Source organism: Styela clava, chromosome 12, assembly GCF_964204865.1.
Source record: "Styela clava chromosome 12, kaStyClav1.hap1.2, whole genome shotgun sequence".
In the NCBI taxonomy this organism is placed as follows: Eukaryota; Metazoa; Chordata; class Ascidiacea; order Stolidobranchia; family Styelidae; genus Styela; species Styela clava.
In genome coordinates this window covers 6,496,663-6,517,346 of record NC_135261.1, presented here as the reverse complement: position 1 = coordinate 6,517,346, position 20,684 = coordinate 6,496,663, and the positions used below count along the sequence as shown (strand labels likewise).

At 35.2% G+C, this 20,684-nt stretch overlaps 4 protein-coding genes across 4 annotated transcripts; 1 reads left to right on the top strand and 3 right to left on the bottom strand.

Moving 5' to 3' along the window:
* Positions 1-633: 633 nt before the first annotated feature.
* On the bottom strand, positions 634-2,889 carry LOC120330037 (uncharacterized). The gene is made up of 3 exons (XM_078118854.1): positions 2,724-2,889; positions 1,583-1,617; positions 634-986 (listed from the first exon to the last, which is right to left on the bottom strand). The coding sequence occupies exons 1-3, from the start codon at positions 2,777-2,779 to the stop codon at positions 736-738; spliced, it is 342 nt and encodes a 113-aa protein (XP_077974980.1). The 5' UTR covers positions 2,780-2,889; the 3' UTR covers positions 634-735.
* A 3,437-nt stretch (positions 2,890-6,326) lies between these two features.
* LOC144430818 (uncharacterized) lies at positions 6,327-10,108 on the bottom strand. Its single transcript, XM_078118949.1, has 5 exons — positions 9,949-10,108; positions 9,266-9,328; positions 8,897-9,091; positions 8,157-8,322; positions 6,327-7,230 (listed from the first exon to the last, which is right to left on the bottom strand). The coding sequence occupies exons 2-5, from the start codon at positions 9,309-9,311 to the stop codon at positions 7,059-7,061; spliced, it is 579 nt and encodes a 192-aa protein (XP_077975075.1). The 5' UTR covers positions 9,312-9,328; positions 9,949-10,108; the 3' UTR covers positions 6,327-7,058.
* Positions 10,109-12,038: 1,930 nt separating this feature from the next.
* Positions 12,039-14,911, bottom strand: LOC120329837 (uncharacterized). Its single transcript, XM_078118763.1, has 5 exons — positions 14,618-14,911; positions 14,040-14,102; positions 13,666-13,860; positions 13,274-13,439; positions 12,039-12,998 (listed from the first exon to the last, which is right to left on the bottom strand). Exons 1-5 carry the CDS (start codon positions 14,883-14,885, stop codon positions 12,755-12,757), a joined length of 936 nt encoding a protein of 311 aa, XP_077974889.1. The 5' UTR covers positions 14,886-14,911; the 3' UTR covers positions 12,039-12,754.
* A 2,605-nt stretch (positions 14,912-17,516) lies between these two features.
* LOC144430736 (uncharacterized) lies at positions 17,517-19,835 on the top strand. Its single transcript, XM_078118788.1, has 5 exons — positions 17,517-17,789; positions 18,342-18,404; positions 18,537-18,647; positions 18,936-19,101; positions 19,592-19,835. Exons 1-5 carry the CDS (start codon positions 17,522-17,524, stop codon positions 19,833-19,835), a joined length of 852 nt encoding a protein of 283 aa, XP_077974914.1. The 5' UTR covers positions 17,517-17,521.
* The last annotated feature ends 849 nt before the right edge of the window (positions 19,836-20,684 follow it).

Genomic DNA, 20,684 nt, shown 5'->3' with positions numbered 1-20,684 from the left:
AAGTGTAAACAACATAAAATTTGCAAGGGAACAACTGTTCTGTGATCAATTACCGTATATGGCCTACAGTGTACAGGTAAGATGCTGGCTGACTGCTAACCGGTACTGGTAGCTCAGTACGTAAGTACGATACTGGTACTGGTGCCGGTACCGGTGTCTTACCACAATGAAATTACCGTAACTTATTCTTTCACTGTCCTACCAGTGCAGTAATGCAAGCGTTGTAGCACTTGTAGCCTACTATATTTGTTTATTTTGATGAGAGTCTACTGGAAACAACATAAAATTTGAAAGGGAAGAATTGTTCTGTGATCAATTATCTGTCCTAAAGTGTAAACAACATAAAATTTGCGAGGGAACAACTGTTCTGTGATCAATTACCGTATATGGCCTACAGTGTACAGGTAAGATGCTGCCTGACTGCTAACTCAGTACCGCTTGACACGTTTTTAAAAGTCGCTTTTCTCTTCGAATACTGGACCAATTGCTTTGAAATTTTTAGTGGTTAAAGATAAAAATTTTCTCCAGAAGGCTATTACTTTTTTTTTCGCTATGACGTCATCAAAATTATGTGACTCTACGTGTCCATATATTTGAGCATAGCTCTCTTGTTTCCAATGACTATCTCAAATGCTCTCTCAAATGTGAGTATAAAACGAACAACACAAAACATTTGTGAATATGTAATTTTTGACAGTTTTGATAATACGCAACGCTATGTTTTTATGTTTCAACTCATATTGCCGCAGCATAATGCAGTGCAAATTCAGTTGCTTCATTTTTCGTTGCTTTCCAATATCTTCCTAATGCAGTATTCGAGTTGGAAACGGCCTTGTCTAGCATTCCAATTGGAGTATGTTCATATGCTTTATTCATAGCTTTCACGACCCATTTGCTACCTTCATATATTTTTCTAAATCCTCCTCCCACTGCATTTGAAATATCATTAAAGAGTCCTCTTTTGCGGCGGATAGTCTTGCTATATTCTGAAAGAGTAAAAATTTTGAATAAAGTTTAAATGAGCAAATTTATAATTTTAAAATGAAAACAACAACTCAATTTTTACTGTTGATTAAAGGGTGTTTCCGAAGTATGTGCACCAGGGTGGCGCCCAACCTGAACATAGTATTGTACCAGATTATCAGGTTGATGAAGCACATATTTCTGGAGCGCCAATTAAAGCCCTAATTTCTATTTTACCACATTTACGAAATTACTGTTTTGTTGAAGTTTACATTGTTGAAACATATTTACGTAACGGTAAGCCTTCATTCATATTTATAAATGTTTAAAAGGCACCAATTTTTCTTCCAACCAACAATATTACATTTTAAAACTTTTAAAATTATGAAAATATAGTGCAATGCTCGGCTATGAAACAACTCTGGACTTGCGATCTGGAGCTGGCTCTTTCTGAATTCACTAGTCGAAGTTGAAATTATATACTGCCATCGGTAAAATATTTCTAATTGATTTTGTATGTCTTCTCATAGCTATAGTTAGGCTCTGCTCCCTAGTTTATAGCAAATGATATAATGTGGCAATCCGCCGAATATTATACTAATTGATTGTAATACTTTACCTTCTGCAGGTTTTTGTCTTTCTCCAATCGTAGCACTGTCAAAAATAGAAAAACAAAATAACAGAAATTAAACTAAACAGTGTCACAATGAGAGAGAGTAGGTGTACCAAGTCATGATGAAATGTTTTTGAATACACTAATGGAGTTTAATATGCTATGGAAGACTGTTTAACTATGCATATATTTATACTGTATAATAGAGATGGACACCCGCATAATAGTGACTTGCTATATGTCTTATTTTCAGATAAATACTCTATAAACTATTTTAATTATGTGTCTTCCACGTAAATGTTATTTTTTATGCAGTATTCAGGATAAATACTAACATATATACGTATTTTTAAGGCATTAGCACTCTAGACAAGTAAGTACTTGACGAGTCTGAAACGCATAGCGCTACTATTTCGTCGAAAAAGATGATTTTGTTTAGTTTGAAATTGCCCACCCAATTACGAGTGAAGTGGTGGACATGGGTTTGAATTAAAAATTCTAAAGCGTGAAAAACCAGCATGGTTAGACCTAACTTAAACTAGTGGTTGAATCGTTAAATCTAAGCGTATTGTCATGGCAGGTTAAAATTCAATGATAACTATATAACTGCAGAGTGAAATAAAGTCGCAAAGCTATGCCAGAAATTCCAGCTTTTTCAAAACAAAGCAACAACCTTAGATAACAGTGGTCGCTCATACAAGACCTTGTACGTTATACAAGATTCTGAGAAGATTCCAAAACATTTAAAAATAGTAACTCTTCTCTGTCTAGAACAGATGTGTGCAACAGGTGTCCCGCGGGCCATGACACGACCCGCCAAGCTATTTAGTATGGCCCTTATCGACACTCAATATTTCCCCCATCAAGCATAAATTCCTAATCCGACAGTTTTCGTTTGAAAAGGCGCTCACATGGATGATTTTTTTTTTTTGCTTTTGTCGCTGCGTTAAATCTTTAGTCTGAGCGATAGGCGCATTCATGCCTTTCCCACTATTTGTTTTGTAGGATCCGGCTAGATGTCTGACGTTGATTATATGGCCCGCCGTTGAAATGTTGCTCACCCCTGGTGTAGAAGATGTTGGTTGCTCAGACTGAAAAGAGTTCAAACCCTCATATAAAAAAGTAAAAAATAAATTTAATTACTTACGTAGATGACAGATAAATCAATGCCAAAAAAACCGAACACCAAAGTAGCAATTTCATTTTCGTGCACCGAGCGCGCTTCTTCTGCTTTCCAACACGAATAAGAATAAAGCGATCTGCCTCTCTACCTCATACATCCAACTGTTAAGCATTTTTCAATTTAGATGCTCCAGAATTGTTTTACCTTTTATAAAAATGCTTTCCTTGTATGGATAATGCTCGGATTGTAAACAAATCCATTCAAGCTATTTATCAGGCAGATCATTGAAAAGTAGATCTTGAAGTATCGGATTAGGAACACAGATTACAGAACAAAACTCAACTCGTATATTTCATGATATATATGGACACAAACAAGTCTTTCGAAGTCAAAACTTACGGTAGGTCAACAACACTTAAACCCAATAAACGAGTTAATTTAGTACGTACAAAAGTCGTATCATGTGGTAAACTTTATTATGGTGATTGATGGAAAATTCGTTTTTTTTAAACTTTTTCTGTCAAGACTCGAAATTGAACCGCTACTTTGGCGATTATAATTTGATGGTTCTTAAAACCGACTTATATCATTCTTTTCATATCATACAAATTGCTATTATAAATTAATGCGATAACCCTCACCCCCGTCCTTTTTGCAAAAACTGTAAGATTACCCCTCCCTCCCCCATGTTTTAAAAATAACAAATTAATAATCAATCAGTTAGGGTTCGGGTTTTCAGAGCACTCTGCATTCCTAACCCTCATCTTAACCCTAACTGGCTAAATACTATTTTTGTTTATTTTGACTGGTGGCCGAAGGTTTTTACGAAAGATCATTTCATTACTTTCTTGCTCATAGTCATAACAGCCGCCGATAACATAATGATAGCTTAACAGTTAAAAGCAGTGGTGAGATTCAATTTTTTTGTCAGCCGGTTTCTTCACAAAAGTCACTGTGGTCAGGCGGTTCTCTTACAAACAGAACATTAACAGTAACCAGTAATGCTAGTCGGCTTGCTGATCTCATGAAATTCCGTGAGACGGTTCTATAGAACCGGTGCGAACCGTCTGAATCTCACCACTTGATGAAAGCCTCCCAGACACTTATGTTGCTCAGATAGATTTTCAACCTCGGTTTAAATATTGACTCGTTCTCACAGTTTCGACTAGTATTGGGTCATTATTCAGTCGAGTTTCTAACATTTGGGCGTAATTAAAATAGATTGTTGGTTATTTTGTCTCTAGAAGTGTTGCAGTTTATAATCAAAAACGATCTTAAAGCTGGGATATACTATAGGTTAAAATAAACTGCCGGTACTTTTCAATACCAAGTTGCTAAATATTTTGAAATTAATTGATTATTTACGTGTGCTTTAGTTTGTGAGCGCCAAGTAGCGGAAACGCTAACAATATAACAATAATAATTTTGTAATGGTACAGTATGAGAAGAATTTTTCTGAGTTTAAAGGTTGGAAAATGTGGCTGGTAATTCGTTAGTTACCTTACCCACTGCATGATGTACACTAGTATCTGACAGGCAATATGATTAGACTGAATATGATAGCATACCCGTCTCGTTTCAAGTAATTTGTTTTTCGAATTCTGGACACCCAGTAGCGATCGTTTATATCTTGTGCTGCTCTGTTTTGGGATATTTTGTAGGTGGATCCGTTCAAGGGGCTTGTTGCTGCTTGAGACACATTGCTTATCTCGTTTGACACTAAAACTGTTAAATTTCCAGTAGTTGACTATGAGAATGTATTTTCCATTTTTGTTGTTGGATTTTACTATGTTGATAATTTATGTAGCCTAAGCTTGCTTGGTTACCTGGTGTATTTCAAATTGACCTGATTTTGAAAATATATCACTACATGATAATTACGCATGACCGTTAATTTACTACAAAGAGTAAACCTGTTTCCTTTCTTGATCCATCTTAATTGCCATACGGTCGGAGTGGCATTTTAAAGAACAGCCGGGAACAGAACAACTAAATTGTTCTGAATTTTAAAAATAAATGTTTGCTCAGCTACGTGTACGGATTGCAGCAATTATATCTGCTTGTTTTTGTAGTGTTGTTGTTTTTTGATTTGAAAAAAAAACAAATGCTGAAAATAAGATAATATTATTATTGGTGTGACATTTGGGTTTCATCTAATTCTAGGCCACATGTTCTCAACCAATGGGCCATGGCCCACTCCTGCTGGGCCACAAAATTATTTTGAGGTGGGCCACAGACGTATCATCAAATGCTAGTTTCATTCATGACTCTGCTTGATTTCGATTGTAGTAGCAATGAATGATGACGCTGTTTTCTGTTACTAAGTGGGAATATTTTTTTTTCTGATTATTAAAGTAAAGTGGCCATTTTGCGTGAAGATTTTGTTTTCTTCTCTTGTAGTTTTCCCTTAACATAAAAATGTTAATGGGCCATATTACGCAACGAAAATGGGCCTTGTTTTTTCCTGACCCCTATTATAGCATCATTTCTATTGGTATTCTCAAACATTTTGCGACCTATTTACTACATAGGAACAAATAAGATACTACTTTGGTATGTGATCTCGGTTGATTTTAGTTCGGGTTAGGAACTGAGTTATATGAGACTAAACGTTCACGAATGTGGCACGCCAAAAAAGTGGAGTGGCGGACGGACGTAGCTAACTAAAGACGAGTAACTGACTGGTGGACAAAAAAATCTTATCTCTCTTAGCTACACAATAATTAGTCCGGTGTAAATATGTTGTGGTTGTTGTGGTTGTTAATTGCATCCGAACTAAAATTTAATTCTTATTGTTTCGCGATCGCTGAAAAAGGCGATAAATGGGAAATGTGACATTGAGATGATTTGAATTTGTGGTGTATGATTGTGCTAGTGCTTTTGGAAATGGAAACAGTCAGCAAAATTAGAATTACCAAAATCCCGGAATTGAAATAGCTATTTCGATGCCACTTTGGTATGCGGTCTCGGGGAATTGAAGTTGAAAAAATACTAGCACTTTGCATCAAAGATGCTGCTTGATTTTAGCATGACTTTGGGAACATGTTAATCTTAGTCGCATTGGAAAATGGCTTACTTAGCCAATTGATTGATTATGCGGATTAAAATGTGGAAAATATTGAACTTGAAGTGAATAATCCATCCCTACGTCAGATAATAATATTTATTTTTGATCATTAACCAATGATAATAATTTTTTACTGTGGTGAATAAAAGACTATGCAATCGCAATCCAACGATTACTGTATAGTCGACAGGCCCGAGTCGTTATTAGCAACAATTTATAATCGCTGCAGCCTCGATTTCTAACAAGATCTAATTGTCATAGCCGATGGTCGCCATAGAAACTAGGTTTTCCGTCACTTTCGATAATCTATATGCACGCAAGCACAAAATAAGCAACAAGTCACATAGCCCACAAGTTGTCGCTGCCATAAAGTCGAAAACCAGGACAAAATAAGCAATAATCTATTATTTCTATCACTAGTTATACAGGTGCTAGCCGACCGAGGCAGTTGATAACAATTTTCAGAAAAAAGGAAAGTTTGTGTATTTGATTTCATGTAGTAAACATACAACTTACGTCGTTCGCAAAAAGATAAACATCGATACAACTTTCTGAATATTATCCCCTTTAACTAGGAGGAAAACTAGGGGTTTTCAATTACCGTATTTCTCACAAAGGTAGAATGCTTGGTAAATACATTCGATATCTATTACTTTGTACTGCACAAGTCCAAACATGCAAGCACATCGTTCATCTTGGCGATTTGGTTCTCCTTCACTCCATGGTGTATTACAGGGGTGGCCAACCTTTCACATACCATGCGCCACGTTTTAAACATAATGTTTCAGATGCGCCGTAAATCTCTTGTATTCCCACGCCTAATGTCCGCTTCTTGTTGAAATTATATAAATTTATAATACACACACATATATACACACGTATATGTAGTTTTTACAATTTACAACTTCACATGAATAGAAATTGAGCAAGGAAGTATAATAAATAAAATTGATCAATTTTGTTTAAGTACCGCCTTTATGAGACTTTTGCTGCTGTTTTACTTTCGCCAGTTTTTTTTATTCTTGGAGTTAATGTTGTTACTGAGACTAATTTTTGCTAAAAGTATAGGATGAATGTCATAAAGTCCGTCCAAAAGCTAACGTCGATAATCGCCTGTTGTTTCTAATTCCAACAAGCCGTAAGTGGGCGAAGTGGAGTAAGGAGAATAGATTTTAGGTACAATCAAAAGTCACCATGTATATTGCAAAAAAAAACGGCTTGGTGTGGAGAAGCCAAGTGCAATTAACAATTTTGGCATGAAAAGAGTTAAAGATGCAATGCGCCACCTCTAATCATGCAATGCCCCACGTTTGGCGCATGCGCCATAGGTTGGCCACCCCTGGTGTATTAGAAGAAGTTGACGAAACTCCGTCCGACCATTTCCAGTTGTTTTGTTCCTCAAGGTCGTCAAGTCCGATCCAGATAAAAGTTCCTGCACTTCTGATAAAGTTGTCAAGAAGATCGCTGAAAATAATATTTATCATATTTCAAACATAGTCAATATAATTTAGTCCAATAATAAAACCGGAAAATTTTAAAATCGGAGTAATGGAATTTGGCCTATTATTTTTTAAGGCATTGAATAAAATGCGAAATAAAAATAAAAGTAAGAGAAATAAGCCAGTGGTGTGCAACATTTTTATCGGTGGATCATATGACCAACTTCAGGCATTTAGCTGAAGCACACAAAAATTAGCGGGAAAAGTAAATGAAGAGGATGTGGCTATCGCTTAGCGTTACAGTAATAAAAGCACCGCGCAAAACGGTGGAAGATTTTACGTGGCGACAAGAGCAAGAAATATTACGTGTTTTTATCCACGTGGGTGCCTTTTCAAATATAAACTGTAGGATCGAGGTTATATACTTGCTGGCAAAAAATATGGACTCTCCCGAAGTATGTGAAACAAAATGGCCGACACCTGAACGTAGTATGAGTACCAGGTTAGGGTTAGACCATAATTTTATTCCAATTTTTCCTATTTAGTTCCATTACGAGTTCAAGTGACTCCCGTAGTATCTGTACCTGAAATTATGCCTGCCTAAATCTAGCCTGGTACACATGCTTCGCTCCGGTGTCCGCTCGTTCTACGTGACAAAATAAGCCAGAAACAACATAACTTTTATACCCTATACGAAGAAACACATGAGGGTAGCGACATTGAAGCATCTCAGCTTTCCCGTGGGATACATGCGATTGTCAAAGTTTTTTTTTAATAGTATTGATGTTTATATATTCGTTGAGCCAAATGACTAAATGTCAATACAATACTACTATCTTTGTAATATACAATATTGGGAATATTTGTACAAAGCCCCCCCCCCCCCCCCCCATTAATGCAAAAATTTGTGAGTTTTTTGGCCTTGTACAAAAAATCCCAATGTTATATTACCTGTGAATAGCTGCACTCCGTATATCATTTTCTGCTAATCGGCCACCCATGCGTTCGCAGTGTTTCCCGGCAGTTTGATAGTCTGACGGTACTTTGACTACTATGTACGAAAATAGAAAATCGGGAACGCGATACCAATCTTCCGCTACGAGTTGTAAGTCGTGAGCTGAAAATAAATGAGTACAAATATAAAAGTGCTTGATAATTGCTTATGCTTTGAAAATTACATAAGAGCTATGCTCGAACATAGAGACAGGAAGCGCATAAATGAAAGTAATAGTTTTTTCGTCAAAATTACAATCTTTAACTACCGAAAATGTTAAAGCAATGGGTCCAGTAATTACAGGGATAAGCGATTTTTTCATAAAGATAAGAAAAAAAATTACCAAGAAAATAACAACATATCAACGATCCATAGGTCTGACTCTACAGTATTGACTTTTAGATCTAAACAGCAATTAAAAATCAATAATTCTTGCCCGCTTACAACATGTGAGGCACAATATGGCGGACACCTGAACATAGTATGTGTACAAGTTTAGGATTAGTTTTTTTTTTCAATTTTCCTTATTTTAGTTCTATTACGAGTTCGGGGTTCAGCCAAGTGACTCTCGCAGTATTTGTACCTGAAATTAAGGCCTAACCATAACCTGGTACACATACTACGTTCCGGTGTCCGCCATCTTAGTTCAAATACTACGGGAGTACCTTAAAGAATGATATGGATTTGTGCTAGTCACCTTTTTGTTTGAGGAATTGAACTTGATGTGCCAACTCATTATATTGTGAGCATTTACACGATGTTCCGCTTTCTCCTTTAGCTCCCTGAAGTCCTGTGGCGCCATTTTGTCCTGGTCGTCCGATATCACCTTTTGTACCTTCGGGGCCTTTCTTGCCTGGCCGACATGTTGTTTGACATTGAGAATCATTTGGAACTGGAGAATAAATATTTTAGTTTACAAAATTCTTACACGTGAGTGTTGCATTTAGCAGAGTTGTATTTGTATTTCTAATGTGTCGCTTATATTGACTTTCTGATATCATGCAATTATGATTTTAACTATTTAATACAAGTCAGCAATTGTTTATTAAAAAATCAATAATTTTACCATTCAGTGTTGTTTCTCGAGCTTTTTCCACAATTAAAGATGCCATGTCCCAGGTTTCTAAAACTGTAAAGAGAATCCCTTAAATCATGAAGCTGAAAATCCAAATAGTAATAATTGAATATCGCAATAAATATAAAAGGAATACTTTGTACTCAAAACTCGCGATAAAACTTGTGATACAATCTGGCATTCAGATCTAACTTCTTTTTGATTTTCTTGGTTTAGAATAGGGATGTGTTACATTTTTATCGGCGGGCCATAATAACCAACTTCAGACATATCGCCGAGCCACACAAAAAATTAAGCGAGAAAGGCAAGAAATGATAATGCGACTATCGCTCAGCCCTAAAGTAATTGGTAATAAATACACCGGGCAAAACGGCGAAATATTTAACGCAGCGACAAAAGCAAGAACATTATGTGTTTATATCCATGTAAGCATCGTTTTCAACATAAACTGTCGGATTAGGATATTATTCTTGATGGATAAATATTTGAGTGTTGACTAGAGCCACACTAAATGGTTCGGCGAGCCGCCTGTTGCACATCCCTGGTTCAGAACTAACAACATTGGCTTAGAATGAGACGAAAATCTATGCTGATATTATATATTTTAAATCAAAGTTAAATTATTGCAAAGATCGGAATAGAATCAAGAAACAGATATATTTTTCTAAACTCACACGACGTTAGCGAGCACTTCTTTAATTTTTCTCTCTCAATTTCTTCCAGTTTCTGTTCCAAAGCTTTGATTCTGAAATCGTATTGATCGATTTTTGTTGAAGTTACATTTTCAATTGCACTAGATAGGCTTCCGTCGTTAACAGAATTTCTCGAGTCAGGCTCGAAGCTACATTTTTACCGAAAAAGTCGCTGATAAGCGTGACGTGGTATTTAGCCCCTCACAACGGTATTTATTCTCTTTATGTATCTTGTTCCATTAGGGCGACGATGCTTGATTTCAACTAGGAGTCCAGTAAGAGAAAACGAGTTATTACTTCATCAACGGCGACAAGATGCTGAAGAAATATCATCGTAACTTATCAAACGCGTCGCAGAGAAGAAAGAATGCATTTACTCCGTTTCAATCAAACCTTACATATAAGTTAGTAAGAATTCATATCTAATTCTATCTGCGACTGTCGTTAAATGGGAACGACTTACTGTCAACGATAAAAAGGTAATAAATCCCTTATTATCGTGTTGGGATTTTGCGTGGGCGTATCGGTTCTCGCATTTTCCCCGACGTCGCACTCTTGGAGGTCATATTGAGAAAGTAGGCCAAACATTACTTTTCCCGTGTACTATTTATGTACACTACCTTGTAATTGCTGGCACTCAGAAAGATACAGTTACGGCAAAATACATGTACATACATGTTAGATACATGTACGACGTAAACAGGATGCGGAAAGTCACCTACAGAATAGACCGATTGATTTCTTCCGAAATATAATTCGGTACTCTTGAAGTGTGCGCACCAAGATGCGACACATCCTGCACCCTAACCTGGTATAACCTGGTACACAACCTGAGTGGTTTCTTTATCACTATCGGAGTTAACCAAATATCTTCTGATTGTAACAACTCTTTTTGCGACTTTAATTTAAGTTAAAATGTCCGTGCCTGCAAGTTTTATATTGCAAATTGAGCAAACACTACAACTTGAGCATTGGGCAAATAGGAACTTCAATCACTGCATCGAGATTATCCGACGCCCAAGTCTGTCATCTACTCTCGATTTTATCAAAGTCCGAGATTGTTTCCGGATGCGTAATGCGAGTTTGTTTGTGCACGACTTAAGCGAGGTTTTTATGAGTGGAAAAGACTGCAATACCTTGATTTGATTTTGTTCACCCGAGGCTTGCCTGGGTATGATTTAACCATACCTGATTGAAGTATAATATGCTGTGCTACGTATTCATACATAGCCTGGCGAAATATTGGTTGAAAATTTGCTGACATGCTGAGGTACTGAACTTATAAGATTGCACTAGTGAATCAAATTAGAAGAAACATACTTCTTTGAGATGATTATTTGAAACTTTCGTTTAAATTAAATAAATACAAAGCAAATGATTTATTCGTATTCATTTTCCATAATAACCCAGCATATACACGTATATACAATGCAAAATCCTTTAAACCAAATAACATATTAATACAGAATAAATATTAGAGACAGAGTCTTGTGAGTAGGATTGTAAGTTTCAGAATTTCGAATCGAAGCGATTCGAATCAATATCAATTCGAATCGATTCGGAGCAATTTAGAAAAAAGGGCTTGATTCTATTTAAATTTTTTTTATATAACAAAGGCAAATGCACGACAAAGCGGCGCTGCTTTGAAATCGACCAAAAGCGTTCGTTTTCCTTACGTTTACAGCTTTCCAAAGCCGTGACACTCCCAGTGTCGTTATATTTTATTTTGGTAGCATCTTTCGAGGGACCAATGGTTTTGCCCAATTTTGATCGACTACTCGAAATGTTATGAAGTTTCGCAAATATTTTAATATATAAACGTTTCTTCAAATTATCTACCATAATATGATTATAATAAAAAATCACTGTTTTCTTTCTTATAAACATGTCTGCGATGCTTCCCACGTTACCCTTGCTTATTTAAAAATCATGGCGCATACGGTAGGCCTACTAACTAGCGTTTATCATTGGATGAATTTTGAAGGTCAATTTTGGAAGAAACATTCACTATACACCCTGTATTTTTGCAAACATATATGTATGTAAGTAAATATGTACCTTAGTAATTAGTATACCTTTATGTAACAAAAAAATTATTTTAGCCGTAATATATTTGGTAGTTGATACATGCACGCATTGTGTTTTCTAGTAACTTTCTTCATTCTTCAAGCTCATTATTGTTATTTTATCAAAATTTATAGGATAATTATACCAAATTTGAAGATAGTTAACGATGATACAATGATATACTAAATAGAATCAGATGCGGAAATATTCGAATCGGAACTTTGTGATTCGAAATTCAACTCGAAAAAAAAATATATTCGAAACTCACAACCCTACTTGTGAGTTTATAAAGTCCTTTATCAACAATAACAATATTTTACTGCAAGAAAACACAAACCAAGGATAACTTTACAGCCGACAGGCTAAAGTTTTTTATTCCACTTGCTATAGCCGCCATAACATAAGTATGCCGCCATTTTAGATAAGCTATAGCCGTCATGGCAATCAATTTATAACAAGATATACAAATACTATAGATGTTCCAGGCTAATAATAATAATTTTCTGAAAGAAATTCAGGCTCAAAAAAGCGGCCCGAACAAAGCAACTTGCATTTTATTTCATGTATTAACCATAAAATTTACTTAAAAATTATCCGATAAAAATTGACGAAGGTGCGAAATTCAAACGGCGCCATTCTCAGAAAACTCAAGATCAAGATCGATTCAATTTTTTGAATAATAATTAAATTAATTATAAGTAAAACAGAAGGGATCTTTTAATTATTTCTCACAAAGGTAGAATGTTTGATAATTACAACGGATATCTGCTAATCTGTACTGTAGGGTACTCCACATACAACCACATGTTTCAGTTGGACCATTTGGTTCTCCTTCACCCCATGGTGTATTAGAAGAAGTTGATGAAACTCCGTCCGACCATTTCCAGTTGTCCTGTTTCTCGAGGTCGTCAAGTCCTATCCAGATCGAAGTTCCTGTTCTTCTGATGAACGTGTCGAGAAGATCGCTAAAAATAATATTATTTTAAACACATTAAAGATGAATTGGGACCTACAATGTTATGATTTAAAATTTACAAATAATTAGTTTAGTGTATTTTTTTTACGATTTTAAATTTCTAACATTCTTTATTTTATTGAAAACGACAAATGAAAATAAAACATTTAATTGCTAGCACCCATTGCTTATTTTTTTCATTTTTTTAGAATAGTATCCATTTCTAAATGTGTTGAGCCGAAAGATTAAATGAAAATGCTATAATCATTGTAATATGCAAATTACCTGCGAATAGTTGGATTACGAATACCATTCGCTGCTAATCGGCCACCCATGAGTTCGCAATTTTTTCTGGCTGTTTGATAGCTTGACGATACTCTGAACAATTTGTACCAATATGGGTAACTGGGAACACGATACCAACCATCTGCTAAGGGTTGTAATTCTCGAGCTAAAATTAAAAAAAAATATAGAATTATATAAAAGCTTTATAATTGCCTTAAATTTGTATTCATTAAAAAAGTCAAAGCCCCATATCGACGTTTAGATCAAGAGAGCTATATGCAAATCCCCATTTTTTGCCATATGTAACACTTGCGACACAATCAATTAACGTTAGATTTTAAAATAAAATAATGTAATAAAGTATAAGAAGGGTATCAATTTGAGATATTAACCTTTTTCTCCGAGGATTTGAACTTTGCGTGCCAACTCATCATATCGTGAGCAATTACATGGTGTTCCGCTTTCTCCTTTAGCTCCCTGACGTCCCGTGGCGCCATTTTGTCCTGGTGATCCGATATCACCTTTTGCACCTTCAGTGCCTTTCTTGCCTGGCCGACATGTTGTTTGACATTGAGAATCGTTTGGAGCTAAAGAATAATTATTATAGTTTACGAAATTCCCACACGTGAGGGTCGCAATCAGCAGAGTTGTATTTGTATTTCTAAATTATCACATACATTGACTTTCTTGTGTTCATGAAATTATCCTTATCAATTAAATATTTATTACAAGTCTGTAATTATTTAAAAACAATCAAATATTTTACCATTTATTGCCGTTTCTCGAGCTTTTTCCATGATTAGAGATGCCATGTCCCAGGTGTCTAAAACTGAAAATATATACTCTCTCAAAACTCTCTCTGAAAATCTTATACTAGAAGTCTTATATTAAAAATTGGGATAATGAAATCAGCATTAAATATAAAACCAATTTTTAGACTCATGAAGAGCGTAGCCAGGGGGTGGTTTTGGGGGCCTTCCCTCCCCCCATTTTTGAAATGTAAAAAAATTAAAAATGATCTTTTTGTATCATACATATCAATTTTTCGTAGCTTGAAACGCTTTTTACCGGACCCCCTAGCTGTTTCGATCTAACTTGGCAAATATAATCTTCAGACTACATCCCACCCACCCCCTTGATTGATAAAATCTGGAAATTAAATATAAAATCCTTTCTTTAATTTACTTATCGGGATTACAACAAAGACCATCGATTTCTTAATAAAACCTAAATCTATGCTGATACTATATAATTTTATCTGCAATTTGATAAACATAGAAAGGTGAAGCAAACTAGAAGAAATAGTAAGAGAGCCTACAAACAGATATATTTTCTTAAACTCACATGACGTTGGCGAGCACTTCTTTACTTTCTCTCTCTCAATTTCTTCCAGTTTCTGTTCGAGCGCTTTGATTCTGATATCGTATTGATCGATTTTTGTTGAAGTTACGTTTTCAATTTCACTAGATAGACTTATGTTGTTATCAGAATTTCCCGAGCCAGGTTCGATCTCTGGACTCATTGTCATAATGCTAATATTACTTCGATGTTCTTGAGCGCAACATTCAACTACGCATAGGAACGTAAGAATGAAGGATGCTAACAAACCCATTTTGTAGTGAGAACCAGCACAAGAGTATCGATTTACGATAATGAAGGTATGACTTAGGTACCAACGCTTATTATATAGTGCTTCATTTTTTTGGCAACGAGTGCCTTTTTTGTCAATTGCCGGGCTGATCACATTTCTCGTTTTTTTTAAATTTTGATAGAGAATGACCCAGAATCGTGGAGTGTTTAATATTTGTATATTTTTGCAACATTAGTTAATTGTGAAATCATACATTTGTAACTATATTCTCTTGCGTCATTTCCAGTAGCCATTATTTGAGCCTGTTTTTGCATTTATAAAATTTTACAGGATGCCGCATTTTCACATTTTCCGCTATAATGAGTCGATACTTATTTTATATTCCTGTTTGATACAGAAAATATTTGGACTGATAAAAATATTTTTATACCACGTCGTTAAACATTCGATTTTATATCCTCTAATTAGGGTGTCACTGATGAGTGATCAGGTTCAAGAGTCTGTGACATGCTTAACACAACTTTAAGCGTCGCATTAAAAAAATCCCAGCTTTTTCGTCTCTTTATTTTCTCCATAAAGATTGAAAATCGGTGAGAGTACTTTTTTAACGTTATTACACCCACACAAAAAACATATGTGATAGCCATGAGCCATTACACAAACAATATATTTCTTTAATATTTTTCTTCATATTTAAGGGTGTCAAATGTATATAAAAACAATCAATGCATAATCAAGAAGTAACCCTAACCATAGTTAAGATATTTTAGTAATGTTCGGGTGGAATTCCACGTGGAATAGGCAGATACTTACTTAACATTCCTGTTTGATACGAGAAATAATTGAGGTGAAGGACAAATAATTATTTTTGAACCCGCCAACCTTACGTTTGAATTGAGTCAAATAATTCAACCGGGGTTATAAATCTGGGAATCCCCAGCGTTGCATTTGTCACATATTCTCATATAAGGTTGAAGAGGTGACACAAAGTATAAAGCTCCAATATTATAATGAAAAGAATCGACACGAAGATCATTTTACTAAACCACATGGTCAACCACAGGTCAATCGATTGTATTTGATGTTGAAACCTGTGTCAAGATAATTTTGTACTGTTAACATTAATTTCAAAAACTTTGGCATATTCAAATCTTTTACAATCAGTACATTATTAACCCTCCCACCTCCAGATCCACTGTATTAATCACTGTTTCATTAAATTCATGTTCACACAAAACTATAGAATGATGAGTTGAACGATTGTCTAAAACGATTATGCATAACCTTTTAAAAATAATGTTGATGGTACAAAATACTTTTGCCGCTCGTTTCACCATCGAATACAAACGACTGACCTATGGTTGACTATATGGTTTAAAACACTGATATTCATGTCGATTCTTTTTTTCATTATGATATTGAGATTTGATACTTTGCGTTACCTCCTCGACCTTATATGCGAATATGTGACAAATGCAACGTTGAGGATGTCACCGATTCCTAACCCCGATTGAATTATTTGATTCAATTCAAACGTAAGGATAGCGGGGTCAATAAGTATTTGTCATTTACTTCAATTATTTCACGTATCAAACATGGATGTCAATTAAGTATCTGCTTATTCTAAGCAGAATTCCACAAAAAGTTGACCCAAATGTTTTTTAAAAACTCTCTCAATCATGGTTACTTCTTGATTACGCATTGATTGTTTATATTTACATTTGAATAACACGCTTCAAATATAAATGAAAACAATTAAAAATATTTTGTTTACGTAATGTGCTCTGGGATCATACGATTACATATGCCATGGGTGGGTGTGAAATGGTGTAATGCCGTTGAAATAAATAAAAAAGTGCTCTAACGATTCCCGATCATTCTGCGGAAATAGGAACCAAGAAAGCTGGATTTATTTTAATTCGACGCTTAATGTTGTTTGAAACAGGACACCGACTCTTGACCCGAATTAACCTATCAAATTAGAGAAAATCAAATCAAATATATAGGTGGCGCGGTATAAGAAATATTCTTTTACAGTCCAAATATTGTTTGTATCGAACACGGATACAAAATGAGTATGGGCTTATTATAAGGGGGGAAACTTGAATGGGTATGTGGCAGCGAGTAAAATTTTATAAATGCAAAGACAGGATTGAATAATGGCTGTTGAAAATGAAGCAAAAGAATATGTATGATTTCACAATTAACTAACGTTGCAAAATTATTACAACATTGGACACTCTCACTAATATGGGCCATTCTCTGTTAAAATAAAGAAACAGGAAATGGGATTTTCATTGAGTACGACGCTTACTCTAGCCTTTCACTCAAAACAAAGCCATGTACAAACAACTACTGACTTCTAATGATATTTGAGTAGCTACTATTTATTTAGAATGACCTGACCCTTTTGGTTTCAGCAGTGTTTACTCAATTTATTACCCCCTGAGTGGGGCAGGGCGCATGGGATTTGTGTAATCTGCGATGCCATTTGTATCTTAGGACTTTCACCGCGAGGTTATTGCGCTGCCCGGCAATTGACAAAAAAAGCAATGGTTGCCAAGAAAAAAAATGAAGCACTATATATAAATCGTTGGTACCTAAGTCATATCTCCATTATGGTAAATCGATACTCCTGTGCCGGTCCTCACTACAAAATGGGTTCGTTAGCATCCTTTATTCTTACGTTCCTATGCGTAGTTGAATGTTGCGCTCAAGAACATCAAAGCAATATTAGCTTTGTCACAACGAGTCCAGTGATCGCACCTGGCTCGGGAAATTCTGATAACAACGTGAGCCTATCTAGTGAAATTGAAAATGTAACTTCAAGAAAAATTGATCAACACGATATCAGAATCAAATCCCTGGAACGGAAACTAAAAGAAATTGAGAAAGACAAAGTAAAGAGCTGCTCGCCAACGTCATGTAAGTTTGAGAAAATATATCTGGTCGTAGATTCTTTTATTATTTCTATTCTTTTGTTTTACTTTTCTATATTTATCAAATTACAGACGAAATTATTCAATATCAGGATAGATTTAATGCTTATTAAAAAGTCGATTGTGTTTGTTTTAATCCCAATCATTGAATTGAAAAAAAGGATTTTTGATTTAATCACAAGATTGCACCAATGCGTAATCGGGAAACCTGAGTCTAAAGTATCGGTTTTATATTTAATGCGATATTTTGTTTTTACAATTGTTGGCGTTCGAGAAGTATGTGTACCAATATGGAGATATCTAATTTTGTTCGCCTACTTTACATCAAGTTGTGTAAAGGAACGGAGGCCTATGGGCAGGGGGTATATCCACTTGGGTAACACAGACAGTCCCCGAACTCGTATTAGAACTGAAATATGGAAAATCGGAATAAAATTATGGCCTAACTCTAACCTGGTACACATACTATGGGATTCCCCCATTTTATTATAGGACAGATCTTCAGATTATTGAGTTTTGAGAGAGTATATATTTTCAGTTTTAGACACCTGGGACATGGTATCTTCAATCATAGAAAAAGTTCGAGAAACAGCAATAAATGGTAAAATATTGGATTATTTTTAAATAATTAGAAATACAAATACAACTTTGCTAAATGCAACCCTCACGTGTAAAAATTTTGTAAACTAAAATAATTATTCTTTAGTTCCAAATGATTCTCAATCTCAAACAGCATGTCGACCAGGCAAGAAAGGCCCAGAAGGTTCAAAAGGTGATATCGGATCACCAGGACAAATTGGCACCACGGGACGTCAAGGAGCTAAAGGAGAAAGCGGAACACAATGTATTTGCTTACGATATGATGAGTTGGCACACAAAGTTCAAATCATCAAAGATAGTTACTACCTCAAATTCCTACTCTTATTATATTTTATAACATTATTTTATTTAAAAACCTTACGTTAATTGATTGTGTCGCAAGTGTTGAATATGGCTAAGACTGAGGATTTGCAAACCGCTCTCTTGATCTAAACTTCAATATGAAGCTTTGGCTTTTTAGAGAAATCCATATATTAAGCAATTATAAAGCTTTCTTTAATATGGTTTTATATTTGTTCTTATTTATTTTTAGCTCGAGAATTACAACTTTTAGCAGATGGTTGGTATCGTGTTCCCAGTTACCCATTCTGGTATAAACTATTCAAAGTACGGTCAGACTATCAAACAGCCAGAAAAAACTGCGAACTCATGGGTGGTCGATTAGCAGCAAAGGGTATACGCAATCCAGCTATTCGCAGGTAATTATACAATTATAATAGTATTGTCATTTGACTCATATAAGTATTAAAACAATAATACTGCTGCAAAACACTTTGATGATCGCACATATCCCGTGCGAAAGCCGGTAACGTTTTCCTTGTATAGGGTGTAGAAGTTGTAACGCAAGTGAATTTCCGGCGAGACATCTGGCCTGATTGGGGACAACAAAATTTGAAATAAAGAGTAGTATGCTTCTACCAACTGCTCCAAAAATTCAAATCGATTAATCTAAAAGTTGCGCTAAAGCGATTTTTACAACAACAACTGTTAGATGGAAATTAAATGCATTATATTTTATTTCAACTTTCTATCTAAGTCAATTTGATAATGAAAACAAAACTATGAATAGTTAAAGCTTTCAAGTGAGTGTTGGAAATCCAATTGATTAGAAAGATTTACGTTCAACTTTTGTATTTTTCTGAATTATTTGACATTGTTGATCCAAATTAAACATAATATCATTTTAAGCGATCTTCTCGACACCTTTATTGGAAAAACAGGAACTGCGATCTGGATAGGACTTGACGACCTTGAGAAACAAGACAACTGGAAATGGTCGGATGGAGTTTCATCAACTTCTTCTAATACACCATGGGGCCGAGGAGAACCAAATGGTCGAAATGAAAGAGGTGTGTGTATGTGGAATCAACTGCAATATCAGATAGCAGATGTGAGTTGTAATTACAAACAATTCTATCTTTGTGAGAAGTAATTGAGAAATTCTCTTTTTCCCTTTGATTATATGGTTGGTAATGCTATGAACAAAAAAAAGAAACAATATCTATAGTAACTCGCCTAAAATATAGCTACGGAAAATAGTCTAAAACTATAGCTACGACTATTCGATAATTGAGTAAATTGAATTTTTATTCACAAAACATTGCTTTCAAGTTTTTTGTGGAACCGTATATTCATTGTAAACTCGATCTTTATTAACAACCTTTATTATTATAAAATCATGTATTCTGAGTATCGAACATATTGAATTAATTTTAATTGTTGAGTTTAAGTATTGCATTTTCTGTTTGGACTAATTGAATTTTCCAATGAATGATAATAAACGGAATCATTATATACTTGTGAACATCAAAAACGGGAACTGTGAGCTTTGCGCAATTTTAGAGTAATGATAAAAATAAGAAAGTTATTGTCATTATCCGAGGCACTAATGTAGATGAGGCGAAGTTGAGCGGTTTGTATATTTTTTCCACTATTTTTTGAATGCGACTAAGTTCATCATGTCTTCATAGCTAACCCTCGACATGTCATCTTTGGTGTTGAAAGTTTGTATATCTGAAAAACTTAAACCAGCGATCCCAACATTTTACATAGCATTTTACATTTCACCTCCAAAAAGAACGCGAAGAAATAAAATAAGATAAGTAAATAAAGGGCTCCGCTTCGACAAGTAGTAGGCCACCATAGGGCACAGGGGCGGTTAAAACGGTATCCCGTGTTATAAATATCATTTATGTAATAAATCGACCTTTCACCTCCAGTTTCACTTTCTATTCAGCCATCATTTGATTATATTCACACTAAACGGGGGGGGGGGGGGGGG

What these genes read in the sequence shown, in the direction of transcription:
- LOC144430818 (XM_078118949.1), bottom strand. Translation starts at nt 9,311, where the DNA reads ATGGCATCTTTAATTGTGGAAAAAGCTCGAGAAACAACACTGAATG. An exon ending in TCGAGAAACAACACTGAATG is followed by an intron (nt 9,092 to 9,265) that starts GTAAAATTATTG and finishes TTTATTCTCCAG; the next exon opens with TTCCAAATGATTCTCAATGT. An exon ending in CGGAGTGCAGCTATTCACAG is followed by an intron (nt 7,231 to 8,156) that starts GTAATATAACAT and finishes TATTATTTTCAG; the next exon opens with CGATCTTCTTGACAACTTTA.
- LOC120329837 (XM_078118763.1), bottom strand. Translation starts at nt 14,885, where the DNA reads ATGGGTTTGTTAGCATCCTTCATTCTTACGTTCCTATGCGTAGTTGAA. An exon ending in TCGAGAAACGGCAATAAATG is followed by an intron (nt 13,861 to 14,039) that starts GTAAAATATTTG and finishes ATTATTCTTTAG; the next exon opens with CTCCAAACGATTCTCAATGT. An exon ending in TCAAATCCTCGGAGAAAAAG is followed by an intron (nt 13,440 to 13,665) that starts GTTAATATCTCA and finishes TTTTAATTTTAG; the next exon opens with CTCGAGAATTACAACCCTTA.
- LOC144430736 (XM_078118788.1), top strand. Translation starts at nt 17,522, where the DNA reads ATGGGTTCGTTAGCATCCTTTATTCTTACGTTCCTATGCGTAGTTGAA. An exon ending in TCGAGAAACAGCAATAAATG is followed by an intron (nt 18,405 to 18,536) that starts GTAAAATATTGG and finishes AATCTCAAACAG; the next exon opens with CATGTCGACCAGGCAAGAAA. An exon ending in CGCAATCCAGCTATTCGCAG is followed by an intron (nt 19,102 to 19,591) that starts GTAATTATACAA and finishes TATCATTTTAAG; the next exon opens with CGATCTTCTCGACACCTTTA.
- LOC120330037 (XM_078118854.1), bottom strand. Translation starts at nt 2,779, where the DNA reads ATGAAATTGCTACTTTGGTGTTCGGTTTTTTTGGCATTGATTTATCTG. An exon ending in TTGATTTATCTGTCATCTAC is followed by an intron (nt 1,618 to 2,723) that starts GTAAGTAATTAA and finishes TATTTTTGACAG; the next exon opens with TGCTACGATTGGAGAAAGAC. An exon ending in AAGACAAAAACCTGCAGAAG is followed by an intron (nt 987 to 1,582) that starts GTAAAGTATTAC and finishes TTACTCTTTCAG; the next exon opens with AATATAGCAAGACTATCCGC.